At 41.3% G+C, this 14738-nt stretch overlaps 1 protein-coding gene across 2 annotated transcripts in view; it reads right to left on the reverse strand.

The window, feature by feature from the left end:
- The window catches only part of mapk4 (mitogen-activated protein kinase 4), a 201074-nt gene that overhangs the window by 49616 nt on the left and 136720 nt on the right, over positions 1-14738 (reverse strand). For both annotated transcript variants that reach the window (XM_028802579.2, XM_051928018.1), the window contains exon 3: positions 14139-14283. In XM_028802579.2, the coding sequence (XP_028658412.2) occupies positions 14139-14283 (145 nt within the window). The remainder of the gene's footprint in view (positions 1-14138; positions 14284-14738) is intronic.

Genomic DNA, 14738 nt, shown 5'->3' on the forward strand with positions numbered 1-14738 from the left:
GCTGCCTTGGGGCCTAGACAGCTTGCCATGATCGAGAAAGAATGAATTCCTACGTTTATCAAAGTATCCTACTGGATAATGTCAGGGTGGCTGCGTATCAGCCAAAGCTCAGTAGAAGTTGGGTGATGCTGCAGGACAATGGTCCTAAATTTCAAAGTAAGTCTGCTACAGAATGGCTTCAGAAAAAGAAAATCCACCTTTTAAAATGGACAAGTCAGAGCTCAGTTCTTAACTGTGTATGATGTGGAATGACCTCAAGAAAGCCATTCACACTTTACATCCTAATAATGTGATTGCTCTGAAACAGTTCCGTCAATGAAGAATGGTTCACAATTCCTCCTGAACGTCGTGTAAGTCTGTTCTGCAGCTACCAAAGTGCTTGTTAGAAGTTACTAATGTCAAAGAAGGTTTGACCAGTTAATAAATCCAAGGTTTCATTTACTTTATCCATAGACACTATGAATGTTTGATTGGTGTGTTCAATAAAGACACGAATGATTATAATTGTGTATTATTAGCTTAAGCATACTGTGTTGGTCTATATTTGTGAAGATCAAATCAGACTCAATGACCAGTTAATGCAAAAAATCAGGTAATTCCAAAGGGGTCACAAACTTCTTCTTATAACTGTAGAAATGGGGAGAATATGCAGACAATACTAGATGTGCAAGCATACATGTCAGCCTGTGTTAATTTTCTTACATTTAGTTTTAATTTCCAGGCAAGTAAAAGATAGATTGACTTAAATCTCATAATTATTCTTTTCCGCTTCAAAAGGTACAGCAAAAGACACTTTTTGTACATAAACAAAAAATATGATGACAGCATCTGGGGTTCAATTAAACTGATGAAGATGAAAAAATTCACCTATTGAAAAGCAAAGTGACAAACTAACCTTCATGATTTTTGAAAAGGATTATTTTTTTGATGTATTAATTATAGCCTGCAGAAGAAAATGTCTGACTCATACAGAATGAAGATAAACATAATTGTGTCTGCTAAATAAATATTTCAGCCACAAACTATGTTGTCCTTCAGTGATTAAGCTTACTAAAGGTGAAGAACTCTGCTTATCAAAACATTAAAACAAAGCACTAATGCCTATGTGTGGCAAGGTGGCTGGAATAACTGCCCCTCAGTGTTTGTTCTTGTGTGCACTTACTTCTGTGCAGAGTTTGTAATGTCAAGGTGCAGCTGAGGAGGCTGCTGAATGATGAGTGTGACCTTAATAGGCCTCGTTACCAAGTACAGCAGACATGTGGTGCTTGTTATGTCACAATGGCTTTCAGGCAGCAAGCTGTTCTTAAATGGTATTGTCTGAGAAGACAATGGCACTGCAGAAGTCAAAAAGGGATCCCGGTTTCATGGAATATATATATGGTGGTAATCAAGTGTTCTAATGTCAAGAACACAGTGTAGTCTTCTAGCTAGGGGGGGGGTTGTCAGACAAGGTAACATGATAATTTATATTTAATTCAATGGTTATGTGAGGAGGCTTCAGTGCACCACAGTGAAAGCCAGTCAGAGGGGCTTTACTTTAGTTTTAGATTGTGCAAGTAGTTTCTTCTCACATAGATGTACCATGCTTTTCTCTCCTCATGCCACAAGGTTTAAGGTTCCCTGTGTTCATGGTTATATTTCTTCCCCCTTGTCCAAAGCCATGCTTTCAGGCAGAATGATTTTTTATGGGTACCTTTGGCCAGCACATGTGATTGTAGAAGTTGAAAGGGTTATCACCGAGGATCTCTCGTGGACCCTTCACATAGACACTGTGGTTAAGAAAGCTTGCCGGTGGCTCTACTTCCTGAGGAGGCTGAGGAAGTTTAGCATGAATGCCAACATCACCTCAAACTTTTACAGGAGTGTGGTCGAGAGTCTGCTGACGGGCTGCATTACCGTCTGGTATGAGAGCTGCTCTGCCAGCAGCCGGAAATCACTACAGAGAGTGGTGAAGGCAGCAGAGCACATCACGGGCAAGAGGCTCCCTGCCATTGAAGACATTTACCTCCATCGGTGCTTGCGTAAGACAAGCAGCATCATAAAGGAACACAGTCATCCAGCATGCCAGCTGTTCTTCTTGTTACCGTCTGGCAGACGATACAGGAGTCTGGCTGCTCGGACTACAAGACTTAAGAACAGTTTTTACCACCTGGCCATTCGACTCCTCAACAGGAACACCTGAACACTTACATACACTTACATTACATCTACATTGCAATACTCACACACAAACTGTACCTGCACACACTCTGAATAATGACTGGAACATGCATCTGCACTTTATGGAATATGCATCTGTACTTATAAAATATTATCTGTGCAATAACTGTCATTTGTACTTGCTGCTCATTCAACTCATATTGCTCTATAACTTCTTTTAAAACGTACACATTTTATTTTATATGGCTTGTCTATTTTTAACTTGTAATTTTTTAAAAATTATTTTTTAGCTTTATTGGATCTAGGCTGAGTGACTTGTTTTTCTCGTCATACACATTTCATTGTATGTTGACCCTGTGTTAACCTATATATGACAAATAAACATAAACCTAACCATAAACCTAAACCTAACTTGTATGGAATGGCACCTCATGCAGGGGTGACTCCTTTAGGTTTAGGCTCAAAAGCACATGCCTGAAAATTAGGTTACCTGAACATAAAAGTATGTTGTAAATTGACAAATTAGCATTTTGGGTTAATGGTAATGTGAGAATTATGGCTCCATAGTGAGACCAGAATTGTGATGTAATTCAATTCGTTTTCTAATGCATTAGTGAGTTCTAAACCGGTCTGGACTGGGCCAAAAGCAGACTTGGATAGGGCATACAGGGTATACTCATACACATACACCAATACTCACTCATTTGGGCCATTCTGGAATTGGTGTTTAAAATAATATGAACATTTTCAGGATAAGAAAGAAACACACACCCACACAAAGACATCATAAAAACATGGTGTATAAGCTTTGTACTGTACAGACAGGAACTGAACCCCTGAACCCGAAGCATGCAGTTGAACTGAAAACAAAAAAAACATTACCAAGGGAAAAATAAAATAATGGAAATAAATACGGTTGTTCTTATAAAAGCACTGTTACCCATTTGGCTGGAAGAGAACAATCACAGAGTTGTGCTGCTGCAGCATTTTTCTTTCCAGACACTCATCAGTTGCATGAGGCATGTGTGAATTTTTTTTTCCTAGCCAGCCTGATTCCACAGCAAAATTGGTCATTTTTTTTCATTCTGTGTCCAAGGAACTGGTTGGAGCTCAAAAGAGTATGACAGATGTAAACAGTCTGAAAAAATGGCCACCATTCAGTTTGATGGGGCTGGTTTGAAGAGTGTGTTGCTGCTGTCAAAGTGTTATCCTTTGTGGTGCCATGCTTTGTCACGATTTCTCCTCAAGTTGTGTTGTGCTGAGTTGTGCAGGCCGCTCTAGGACATCACCACAGTAAAGAACTTCAACTCAGACCTCAGTGCAATGTGCTTTATCCATCCATCCATTATCCAGCCTGCTATATCCTAACTACAGGGTCATGGGGGTCTGCTGGAGCCAATCCCAGCCAGCAAAAGGCGCAAAGCAGGAAACAAACTCCGGGCAGGGTGCCAGCCCACCGAAGGGAGTGCACACACACACACATCGCGCACACACTAGGGACAATTTAGAATAGCCAATGCACCTAACCTGCATGTCTTTGGACTGTGGGAGGAAACCGGAGTACCAGGAGGAAACCCATGCAGACATGGGGAGAACATGCAAACTCCACGCAGGGAGGACCCGGGAAGTGAACCCGGGACTCTTTAACTGCAAGGCAGCAGCGCTACCCACAATGTGGTTTAGTCTACTTTAAATTATCATTAAGTTATTATTTAAAATATAATTCCAAAATATTAAGCATGCATGGATATTTAGGGTTTTTATGTAATCATGTCTATACAAGCAAACATAAAGTCTGTCTTCTCAATCACATCCACAGGTATGGAAAATAGCATACAGTGGAATATGAAAATATTCACTTTCAGCACACTTTATTGAGTTGTAGATTTAATTTAAAATGGATACATTCGCCATTTTTGTCCAACAATCTACAGTACTCTCAATAACCCACAATGACAAAGTGAAGACATGTTTTCAGAAATGTTTGCAAATTTCTTAAAAATCAAACACTGAAATGTCTCATTCATTTTAATATTCAGGCCCTTTGCTGTGGCACTCCAGATTGTGGTCAGGTGCATCTTGTTTGCTTTATTTATCATTGAGATGTGTTGAGAACTTGATTGGAGCCAACCTATAGTGGACTGAGTTGAGGGGACATGGTTTAGAAAGACACACACTTGTGCAGACAAGGTCCCACAATTTAAACTGCATGCCAGGACAAACAAAAAGCCATGAAGTCATGGGAACTCTCTGTAGACATTCAGGATAAAACTTTGGGGAGGCATAGATCAAGGCAGGGGTATAAAACCTTTTAGAAAGCTGTGAGTGTTCTTGGGAGAACATTTGCCTCAATAATTGTGAGATGCTAGAAGTTTGGAACCACCAGGACTCTTCATGGGGTTGGTGGTCTGGCCAAACTGAATAATTGGTGTAAGTGCCATATGGGATTGTTTGGAATCCTGTCCTAGAGGAAAGGTGGCCCTTTGCCAGGAAGGGAGGGCGGAGTGGAAGGACAGCGATGGACTAGCATCCCAGCCAGGCTGGAAATTGATCCCTTGTCAGAATAATGGAACCAACCAGGGGAGTTAGCCTGTTGAGGGTATATACTCCCTGACACACTACAGGGTAGCATCTATGCGTCACTGCTCCCATTTAACAGACCATGAGGCAGGCTGGGAATTGCAGTGTCGTGGGACCGCCCTGCTGGGTATTGTGAATGCCACCTGAAGGAGCTGCACATGGTTCAATGTAATAACACCCAGACTTCATGTATGCATACCTGCTAAATTTATATGCTTCACAATGTCTTCTAGTAAATGTGTATTAAGCTTATGCCTCATAAAATGCCCTGCTTTTCCCATTTTCTCCAAAATAACACAATGTAATAAAAAAAGGAAACCATGCACTTCTTTTTTGTCTTTTATAAAAGCTATTATTTCTTCTTTCTTAGCTGCCTCCCGGAAGCATGGAGGATGAATTATAATCCAAATGACAAGTCTGAATTACACACATAAAGATCTGACACCAGACAGAAATTTGACACTAATCCTCTCCAGAAAATGAAGTGGAATGTACAAAAAGCACAAAGAAACTCTGTGTTCCTGACTGACATGTGCCCATCTTTTGAAGGCACTACAGCATCATTTTGGAAATTGCAAGGACTCCTGTATCTGCGAAACCATTAGGAAAGGAGCATAGCTTGGGGCAGATGACAGGAGCCTTGTGAGATGTGTTAATGAACAGCAGTAGAAAACAATAAGGCAGAGATCCCCTCAGAATATATGCTGATGATTCTATTGCTGTCAGCACAGTGGATGGCACTGCTTCCTCACAGCTCTAGACTGCTGCCATGGCCCAGGTAATAGTGTGTGGAGTTTGTCCATGCCCCTCTTGTCTGTGTGGGCTTTAACCCACGTGCTTCACATCTACCTTCTCACTACTGGTCTTTTAAGATGCAGCTGCCAGGCTTTTAACCAGAACCAACTGGAGGTCTGATATTAAACAGATTTTATCATCTCTCCACTGGCTGCCAGTTGAATTTAGAATTCAATTTAAAATCCTGGTTCTTAGTTATGGAACCCTCCATGACCAGGCCCTCAAGTACATCAGTGACCTTGTGCATCGCTGGTCGAGCTCTAAGATCTGGGAAACAGGGTCTCCTTTCTGGACCATGCACCAGAGTGAAGCTATGCGGTGATCGTGCTGTTCAGTCTGTTGCACCAAGATTATGGAATAATTTCCTCCCCCAACCCCAGTGCATGCCAGAATAATTCCATTGAGATATTCAAAGGTCACCTTAAGACATTCTTGTTTAGACAATCTGTGGGTTACCCTTCTTGGAGTCATTTTGTTCTATTGTTTGTTGATTCTATGTATTTTTATTGTCCACTTGTTTGATTAGATCACTGTTTACTCAATGAATGTTTGAATTGTTTATATAATTGTACAGTGCTTTGTGGCCTTTGCCTGTGAAAGGTGCTTTATAAATACATTTTTACTTACATGCTTTTTAAACTGGCTTCACATCAGTGAATATGGGTGTTTGTGTGATCATGAAATGACCTAGGGCTCTATCCATGGCTGATCTTGCCTTGCATCCACTTTTGCTGGAATAAGCTGTGGTCACCTACCAAACCCAAATTGGTTTAAACTGATTTAAAAATGGGTAGATGGATGAATGAATCTTCAGTTAGTAAGCTGGTTGTATTTATCCTGAAAATATATTGAAGCTGATATACATGAGAACCAAAGTAAAGTTACAACTTTGCTCTTTAGTGAAAAAAGGCTGCTTAATACTACTAACATTTTAAAAATGACAGCACTTATAAATGTATTCAGAGATATCATTTCACTTATTAAACTGTGCTTGTCTTTCTGCATAGTAAGTGAAAACATTTTTACTGTAAAATAATGAATTTCATATTATGTTTGAAGAGAAACTAAAAGAAACTAAAAACGAGTCCAACTCAGGGCGGCGAAGGAGCAGTACAGGAGAAAGCTGGAGCAGAAGTTACAGAATAACAACACGAAGGAAGTGTGGGATGGCATGAAGATCATCACTGGCTGCAGCTCGAAGCGGGGTGCCACCATCGAGAGAGACGTGGAGAGAGCAAACCTGATGAACAACTTCTTTAACAGGTTTGACCACCCTAACCCACTCTCACCTCGGAGTATTTCACCCTCCACCCATCTTTCTGCTGATGCCAGCATAGGAGAGAGTTTCCCCCCACCCACAATTACAGCAGCCCACGTAAGCAGAGAGCTGAGGAGACTTCGTGCTAGCAAAGCAGTGGGTCCAGATGGAGTATCACCACAACTGCTGAAGGTCTGTGCGCTGGAGCTGGGGAGTCCTCTACAATGTATCTTCAACCTGAGCCTGGAACAGGGGAGAGTTCCGAGGCTTTGGAAAACATCTTGCATCACCCCAGTCCCAAAGGTATCACGTCCTAGTGAGCTGAATGACTTCTGGCCTGTCACCCTGACGTCACATGTGATGAAGACCATGGAGAGGCTGCTGCTTCTCCATGTGAGGCCACAGGTCTGCCACGCCCTCGACCCTCTGCAGTTCGCATACCAGGAGAAGGTGGGAGCGGAGGATGCCATCATCTACAGTATAGGCTACATCAATCCCTCTCCCACTTGGACAGAGGCAGTGGTGCTGTAAAAATTATGTTTCTGGACTTCTCTAGCACCTTCAGCACCATCCAACCTCTGCTCCTTAGGGACAAGCTGACAGAGATGGGAGTAGATTCATACCTGGTGGCATGGATCATGGACTATCTTACAGACAGACCTCAGTATGTGCGTCTCGGGAACTGCAGGTCTGACATTGTGGTCAGCAGCACAGGAGTACCGTAGGGGACTGTACTTTCTCCGGTCCTGTTCAGCCTATATACAGTACATTGGACTTCCAATACAACTCGGATTCTGCCACGTGCAAAAGTTCACTGACAACACTGCTATCGTGGGCTGCATCAGGAGTGGGCAGGAGGAGGAGTATAGGAACCTAATCAAGGACTTTGTTAAATGGTGCGACTCAAACCACCTGCAACTGAACACCAGCAAAACCAAGGAGCTGGTGGTGGATTTTAGGAGGACTAGGCCCCTCATGGACCCCGTGATCATCAGAGGTGACTGTGTGCAGACGGTACAGACCTATAAATACCTGGGACTGCAGCTGGATGATAAATTGGACTGGACTGCCAATACTGATGCTATGTGCATGAGAGGACAGAGCCGACTATACTTCCTTAGAAGGCTGGCGTCCTTCAACATCTGCAATAAGATGCAGCAGATGTTCTATCAGACGGTTGTGGTGAGCGCCCTCTTCTACGCGGTGGTGTGCTGGGGAGGCAGAATTAAGAAGAGGGACGCCTCACGCCTGGACAAACTGGTCAGGAAGGCAGGCCCTATCTATCTATCTATCTATCTATCTATCTATCTATCTATCTATCTATCTATCTATCTATCTATCTATCTATCTATCTATCTATCTATCTGTCTATCTATCTATCTATCTATCTATCTATCATATAGTGCATTTTATAACTATATCTATCTATCTATCTATCTATCTATCTATCTATCTATCTATCTATCTATCTATCTATCTATCTATCTATCTATTTATCTATCTATCTATCTATCTAAAAGAACAGTGAGAAACTGTTGTCCTTCTGTAATTGCTGGTTATGTACTACATGGCCAGATAATGGAAAAAATATATATTTGTAAGTGACACAATTTTATTCAAAAATGTACTAAGATTTTGTTAGTCACAAGTGACTAAAAATAAAATTCAATTAAAGTGCATAAATTTCTTAAAGTGAAATTTTAACCACTTAACTATAAAAAGGAAATAACACATCATATAAAAGTTCATTAAAGTATGTAGGATAATGGTTATAATTGGAGAAATTTCCAAATTGTAAGAGTAAGATTTATTTTTTTCAATCATTAAGGAATTTATGCATTTTACTTGAATTAAATTAAATCTTTTATGGGTGTCCCACGATTTAATTTTTAGTCACATATGACCAACAAAATGGTCCCCTGACTTGAGCTCTTCAATCACCTTTCAATGGAGTTGCTTGGAATGTTCTTTTTTTGTCTTCTTTGTGTAGGTTAGGCCACCACACTAACTCATCACAACTTGGACTTTACAGATAAAATACATTTATAGTACAGACAGGTGATCTCCTTTGAACTCATTCTGTGACTTCTAAAACTAAATTTCTACACCAGTGATGATTTGGGGGGGGGGGGGGGGGGGGGGCAGTGCAGTGGGTAGCGCTGCTGCCTTGCAGTTAGGAGACCTGGGTTCGCTTCCCGGGTCCTCCCTGCGTGGAGTTTGCATGTTCTCCCCGTGTCTGCGTGGGTTTCCTCCGGTGCTCTGGTTTCCTCCCACAGTCCAAAGACATGCAGGTTAGGTGCATTGGCGATTCTAGATTCTCCCTAGTGTGTGCCCTGCGGTGGGCTGGCGCCCTGCCTGGGGTTTGTTTCCTGCCTTGCGCCCTGTGTTGGCTGGGATTGGCTCCAGCAGACCCCTGTGACCCTGTACTTAGGATATAGTGGGTTGGATAATGGTTGGATGGATATTAAAGGGGGAAAATACTTATGCAATCAAGTATTTTGTTTATGAAATTAATTTACATCAGTTTGCAGAGATCTGTTTTCACTTTGGCATTAAAGAGTCTTTTCCTTTTGATCAGTGTTTAAAACAACAAATTAAATCCACTGTTATGTATATATTTGGTAACATATATACAGCATGTATATACTGTAAAAAGTACAGAGATAACAGAATAATAGTTTAGCCCAGTTGCATTTATTAAACAACAATAAACTGTAATTCCTATAATTTAAAAGCCTATCATTCTAGTTCCACTTTCCCACTGTTACAAGCCAAAGGAAATGCCTGATAATACAACACCCACACACCGGGGACAAGACATGTCTAGTCTTGTGCTCTTCCCCTTCCGCAACATAACATTGGTATCTGTGGCTGTCCTCTCTTTCTCTCTCTCTCTCTTTCCGTGATCCAAAAGAGCAAGACTATCTCCAGCATGAAGCTTTTATTTATCCTCTCTCTGAAAGTCTCTGTCTGTGTTTGAAGCTTGCGGAAAGCAAATGCTCCCTGTCCCTGATGAATGGATCATTGTCAATGAAACATTTAGCTCTGCTTATCTGAAATGTGGGATGTCTGCTTCATATACTGTATCATTCCAAACAATACGTTGATCATTCAGAAGAGTTTAATTAATTTATCTGGATGTAAGTGAACCTGAATTTACTGCAAAAAGATTTCCTGTGGCCTATTATTAGAGTGCAGCTTTTAGCACTACTTATTACCAGCTTTTTAATCGTCCAACCCAGTATATCCAAACACAGAGTCATGGGGGTCTGCTGGGGCCAATCCCAGCCAGCACAGGACACAAGGCAGGAACAAATCCCAGGCAGGGCACCAGCCCACCGCAGGACACACACAGGGGACAATTTAGGATCGCCAGTGCACCTAACCTGCATGTCTTTGGACTGTGGGAGGAAACCCACGCAGACAACATGCAAACTCCACACAGGGAGGACCTGGGAAGCGAACCCAGGTCTCCTTACTGCGAGGCAGCAGCTCTACCACTGCGCCACCGTGTCGTCCCAGCTTTATAATAATAATAATAATAACAAAAATAAATCTTTACATTTATATAGCACTTTTCTCACTACTCAAAGCACTTAGTGGGTAGGGAGCCACTTCAACCACCACTAATGAGTGGCAACCACCTGGATGATGCAACGGCAGCCATTTTTGCACCAGTATGCTCACCACATATTAGGTGATGAAGTGGTGAGAAAGAGCCAATTAGAGACAGGGGATGATTAGGGGGGCAGAATGAGTAGGCTATGGTGGGCAATTTAGCCTGGACATCAGGATACACCCTACTCTTTACAAAGGAAGCCCAGGGACCTTTTACGACCACAGATAGTCAGGACCTCGGTTTTACTTCTCATCCAAAGAACAGCACCATTTTTAAAGCACAGTTTCCACATCACTGCACTGGGGCATTGGAATCCACATACAGACCACAGGCTAACCCTGCTGGGCTCACCAAAACATTTTTCAGCAGCAACCCAAGCTTTTCCTACATGGTCTTCCATCCAAGTACTGACCTGGTCTGAACATGCTTAGCTTAATTTGGATGACCTGTTCTAAAGTGCATGTGATATAGCTGCTGGCCATATGCTGGCTTTATGGATTCAGAATGAATTCCTTACTTGGTTGTTATATGTGTGGTGTTTGCAAGTTCTCCTCATGCCTTATAGAATGTTTTCTGAGTACAGTATTTCAGTTTCCTCCCTTATCCCAAAAATGCACAATTAGTTTAACTGGTGATTCTAACGACACAAGTAAGCCCGCGATTCTCTAGAGAATCGTAAATCCAAGAATGGCAATCAGTTTCTGTTCCGTCCGATATTTGGATGGATGGATGGACCTATCATGGAGGGTGGGTGCGTCTGGGAAAATGTCATTTAATTAAATAAGCATATCTGTACTAAGGCGGTTTCGTTTTGTGGAGACGTGACTCCTTTGCCTTTACTGACACCGATTGCTGGCAGAGTGGAGCACAGCAAGTTTAGTTTACAGGTTGTGGTGTTCGTGTGCCAGCCACTGAGTCTGGGAAGCCGCTGGGTTAGAGTCTGTGACCGTTATGTGATCTAAATCACTAGAGCAAGTGTAGTGTACAGGTTGTGTTGTGTGGGCGCCACCTACTGACTCTGGGAAGCTGCTGCATTTGACTCTGGGGCGTGCGCCACGGCGCAGTACTTATGCCCTCGGTGGGAAGCCGCTGCGTGATGAAATATCATGGAGGGTGGGTGCGTCCTGGGACAGTTCATTTCAACGCGCTTCTGTTATTGTCTTTCTTCATGTAGTCTCGTTTTTGTTTTTTTATGGCTGTGTCGTCGTATATGCGATGGTGTGGGTGGTCGCGTCCGGGCGGCTGTAGAACCTGGCGTGCACGCTTTACCTCAGGTTTAGTTCACAGGTCGTAGGCATGGTAAAGTTTCCATTTAATTCAATAACCCTATTTGAACTAAAGCGAAGCCGCTGCGTTTGACTCTGGGGCGCCGCGCCGATCTATAGTAATATAGATCAGTGAGAGCATGCGAGTGACAAGGAACAGATTCAAATCTAGGTTTGGTGTTTAGTGTCCAATACTGTAAGTAGAGGCTCCACCTTCCTGTGGACTGTTTGCAAATTTGATTCGCACATGCTATTAATACCTAATATCACTGGAATACATTTCTGTGAAGATGAACACCACTCATAACTGTTGTTAATTAATTCTGAAATTCTTCTCTCATCCTTCATAAACTTCTGGCTAGACATCAACAGTTTTACTTTTTTCTTACTAGTTACATTCTATAGAGTATTAGGAATTCACTTTTAACTATCAAATCATTCAAATCAAGCCAAATAATGATATTTAAAAGAATTGTTTCAGTGAGCACGATTTCTACTTAGACAGTGCCATCAAAAAAGTTTGACTACATTTTAGAATGCATCAGCCATATTTGCCTACATTATAATAAAACACTGCTGTCTGTGTGTGTGTGTCTGGTCACTCCGTGCAATCTGTTGGGTCAGTATAGCTTTGGTCTGATTGGCCAGTTTGGCTTTGGTGACAAAATTAACAGAGGAAGTGCCAGGCAAGAGAGGTTGAGGAACACAAGGAGAGGTCAAGGGTCTGGAGGCATGCTGAGAGTTTCCTTCAAAGACTATGCCTTTAAAACTAGGAATGATGCTTTCACAGTGAGTAATGGGGGCCGTGTACCACTGTTGATGGTCAAAAAGATAGTAGGATGTGTGCAAGATGCTTCGAAATGACAGAGTCTGAGAATTACGGGAATGCAATTGGAAGAAGGAGTAATAAGCAAGAGAGGAATACAAAGAAGGCTGAAGGTACACACAGGGCAAGAGATATCAGAAATCTAATATTTTTAAATTTCATGTATTACCTGTCTTGAAAAGGCTACTTCTGAATAAAACCCATGACTAAACTGCTCTTTGCAAGCCTGATATACCAAAACCAAGTGGTGAGACTGCTGGTATGTTATCACATCTATGCTAGCAGTCTGAGTTCACCTAACTGTTTGCCTAACTGTCAATTGATTTTTCGAATGTTAATGTATAGATGTGAAGGATCCTCTAGCCTTTGAGAAACAAAATACCTGGTATGGATGGCAATTAACCATTCAGAGAAAGAAGCCAACGGTTTTTGTGCTTCTAGATTACTGATGTACGTGACGTGAACCCACAACACTGTGGTCAAAATGAAAGAGGTGCAAAACTGCCTCCACTTTTGAAGGGGTTTTTGGAAATGTGGAGTGAGCAATGGGATAATTCTGATGTTTTTTTATCGCTTTATAACAAAACATATCCTGATTGGTAATATCATATTATGACACTGATCAACAACCATGCAGGACAGAAACACCATTCTGAGGGATCTGGCATTTGCTCAGATTGCAGCAGGTTCTTATTTATAATATTATAAAAGAATGAAGTTTTAAACAACAGATTGTCATAATAAAGGATTTCCACAACTCAGACACAAAATGTTCCCACTGTAGCAGATGGTACTCAAACCAGGTTTAGAAATAGTTTTTAAGCCTACGTGTTATGTGTCTTGTACAGTTAAACACTCTGGCTGCTAATCACCATCACTGCAACTGTTTAATGCCAGAATGTCACAATGTATATAACACAATGATGCATATTCCGAGAAGCTGCATACTATTTCATGTTGTATAAGTTATGCAGCATATTATACTGAATGTGCTACTTCAGTACTGAATAAACTACTTATTGTTTTTACTTTTACTTCAGTTGTAAACACAATTTTTTAACCTGCTCAAAGTAGTTCAGGGATATAGGAGTCAATCCTGGCATCACTGGGTAAAAGACAAGAATTAACTTTGGATAGGCCTCCCGACCGTCCATGGTGCACAAACCAATACTCACTTACATAGGGCAACTTTAGATTTATTAGAATTTCCAAACATCTTGACATGCACACCTTTGAAAAACCAGAGAATCCAGACAAAAACCTACACAGTCATGCAGTTAATGTGCAAATACAGCACAGACAGTCACTGGGTTAGTATCTGAACCCAGTCTCCTAGACCTGACACTGCTAGACACTGTGCTTCATACTTCTATTATTTTAATTTTTTTGTACAGTGCTTTTTATAAATGACATATTAAATCTCAACATAAATTTACTGCCCTTTCAAATTTGTTTCAAACATATGTTAATAACAAATGGATTTATTTTAATATTCTGGAAATTAACCAAATGTTCTTCTATGGTGGAACATTTGGATAGAAAATGACATGAAGGCCTGGCTCTCCATGCTAGACCAACATGAACAAACAAGTGGCTCTGTTTAATGAAAATACAAATAATAAGCAGCAACCTTACCAGCAAAGAGCATCCTCCCAGTCAGCATCTCTGCCAAAATACATCCTGCTGCCCACATGTCAATGGCTTTGGTGTAGTTGTTTGGTGAGAGAAGTAGTCTTGGAGATCGATACCATTTTGTCACAAGTCCTTCAGACAGATAGCCCTATACAAAAATCAGCACATGTTGACATTGGGACCATCACAGGTCAGACTTTACATTTAGTTAAAAAAACAACAACAACAACAACAAAAACACCAATAAAATATTGGATCATTGCTGCAATGAAGGACAACCTGAAGTTCAATGTCTGCCCACATCAAAGTAGATGATATGTTACACAGGGAAATTCCCCAATTATAAATAAAGAATACTGTAACTGAAGCAGAAAAAAGGAGGTGTTCTACTAAGCAGAGGAAAAATTCATCTAGTCTAATAAGTCACTCTTCACCTTCATCTTTTCTAGTGTACATTGAAAGAAGGGTGAGGATTACAGGTATGTTGCTAAATACAAAGCAATTCTAAATGATTATGTGTACCCTGCCTGTATTCTAATACTGAAACCACAGCAATCTTCCAGGACGTCACTGCTGCCATCTTTGTGTAGCCAATTGATGCCT

Source organism: Erpetoichthys calabaricus, chromosome 5 (assembly GCF_900747795.2).
Source record: "Erpetoichthys calabaricus chromosome 5, fErpCal1.3, whole genome shotgun sequence".
Lineage (NCBI taxonomy): Eukaryota > Metazoa > Chordata > Cladistia > Polypteriformes > Polypteridae > Erpetoichthys > Erpetoichthys calabaricus.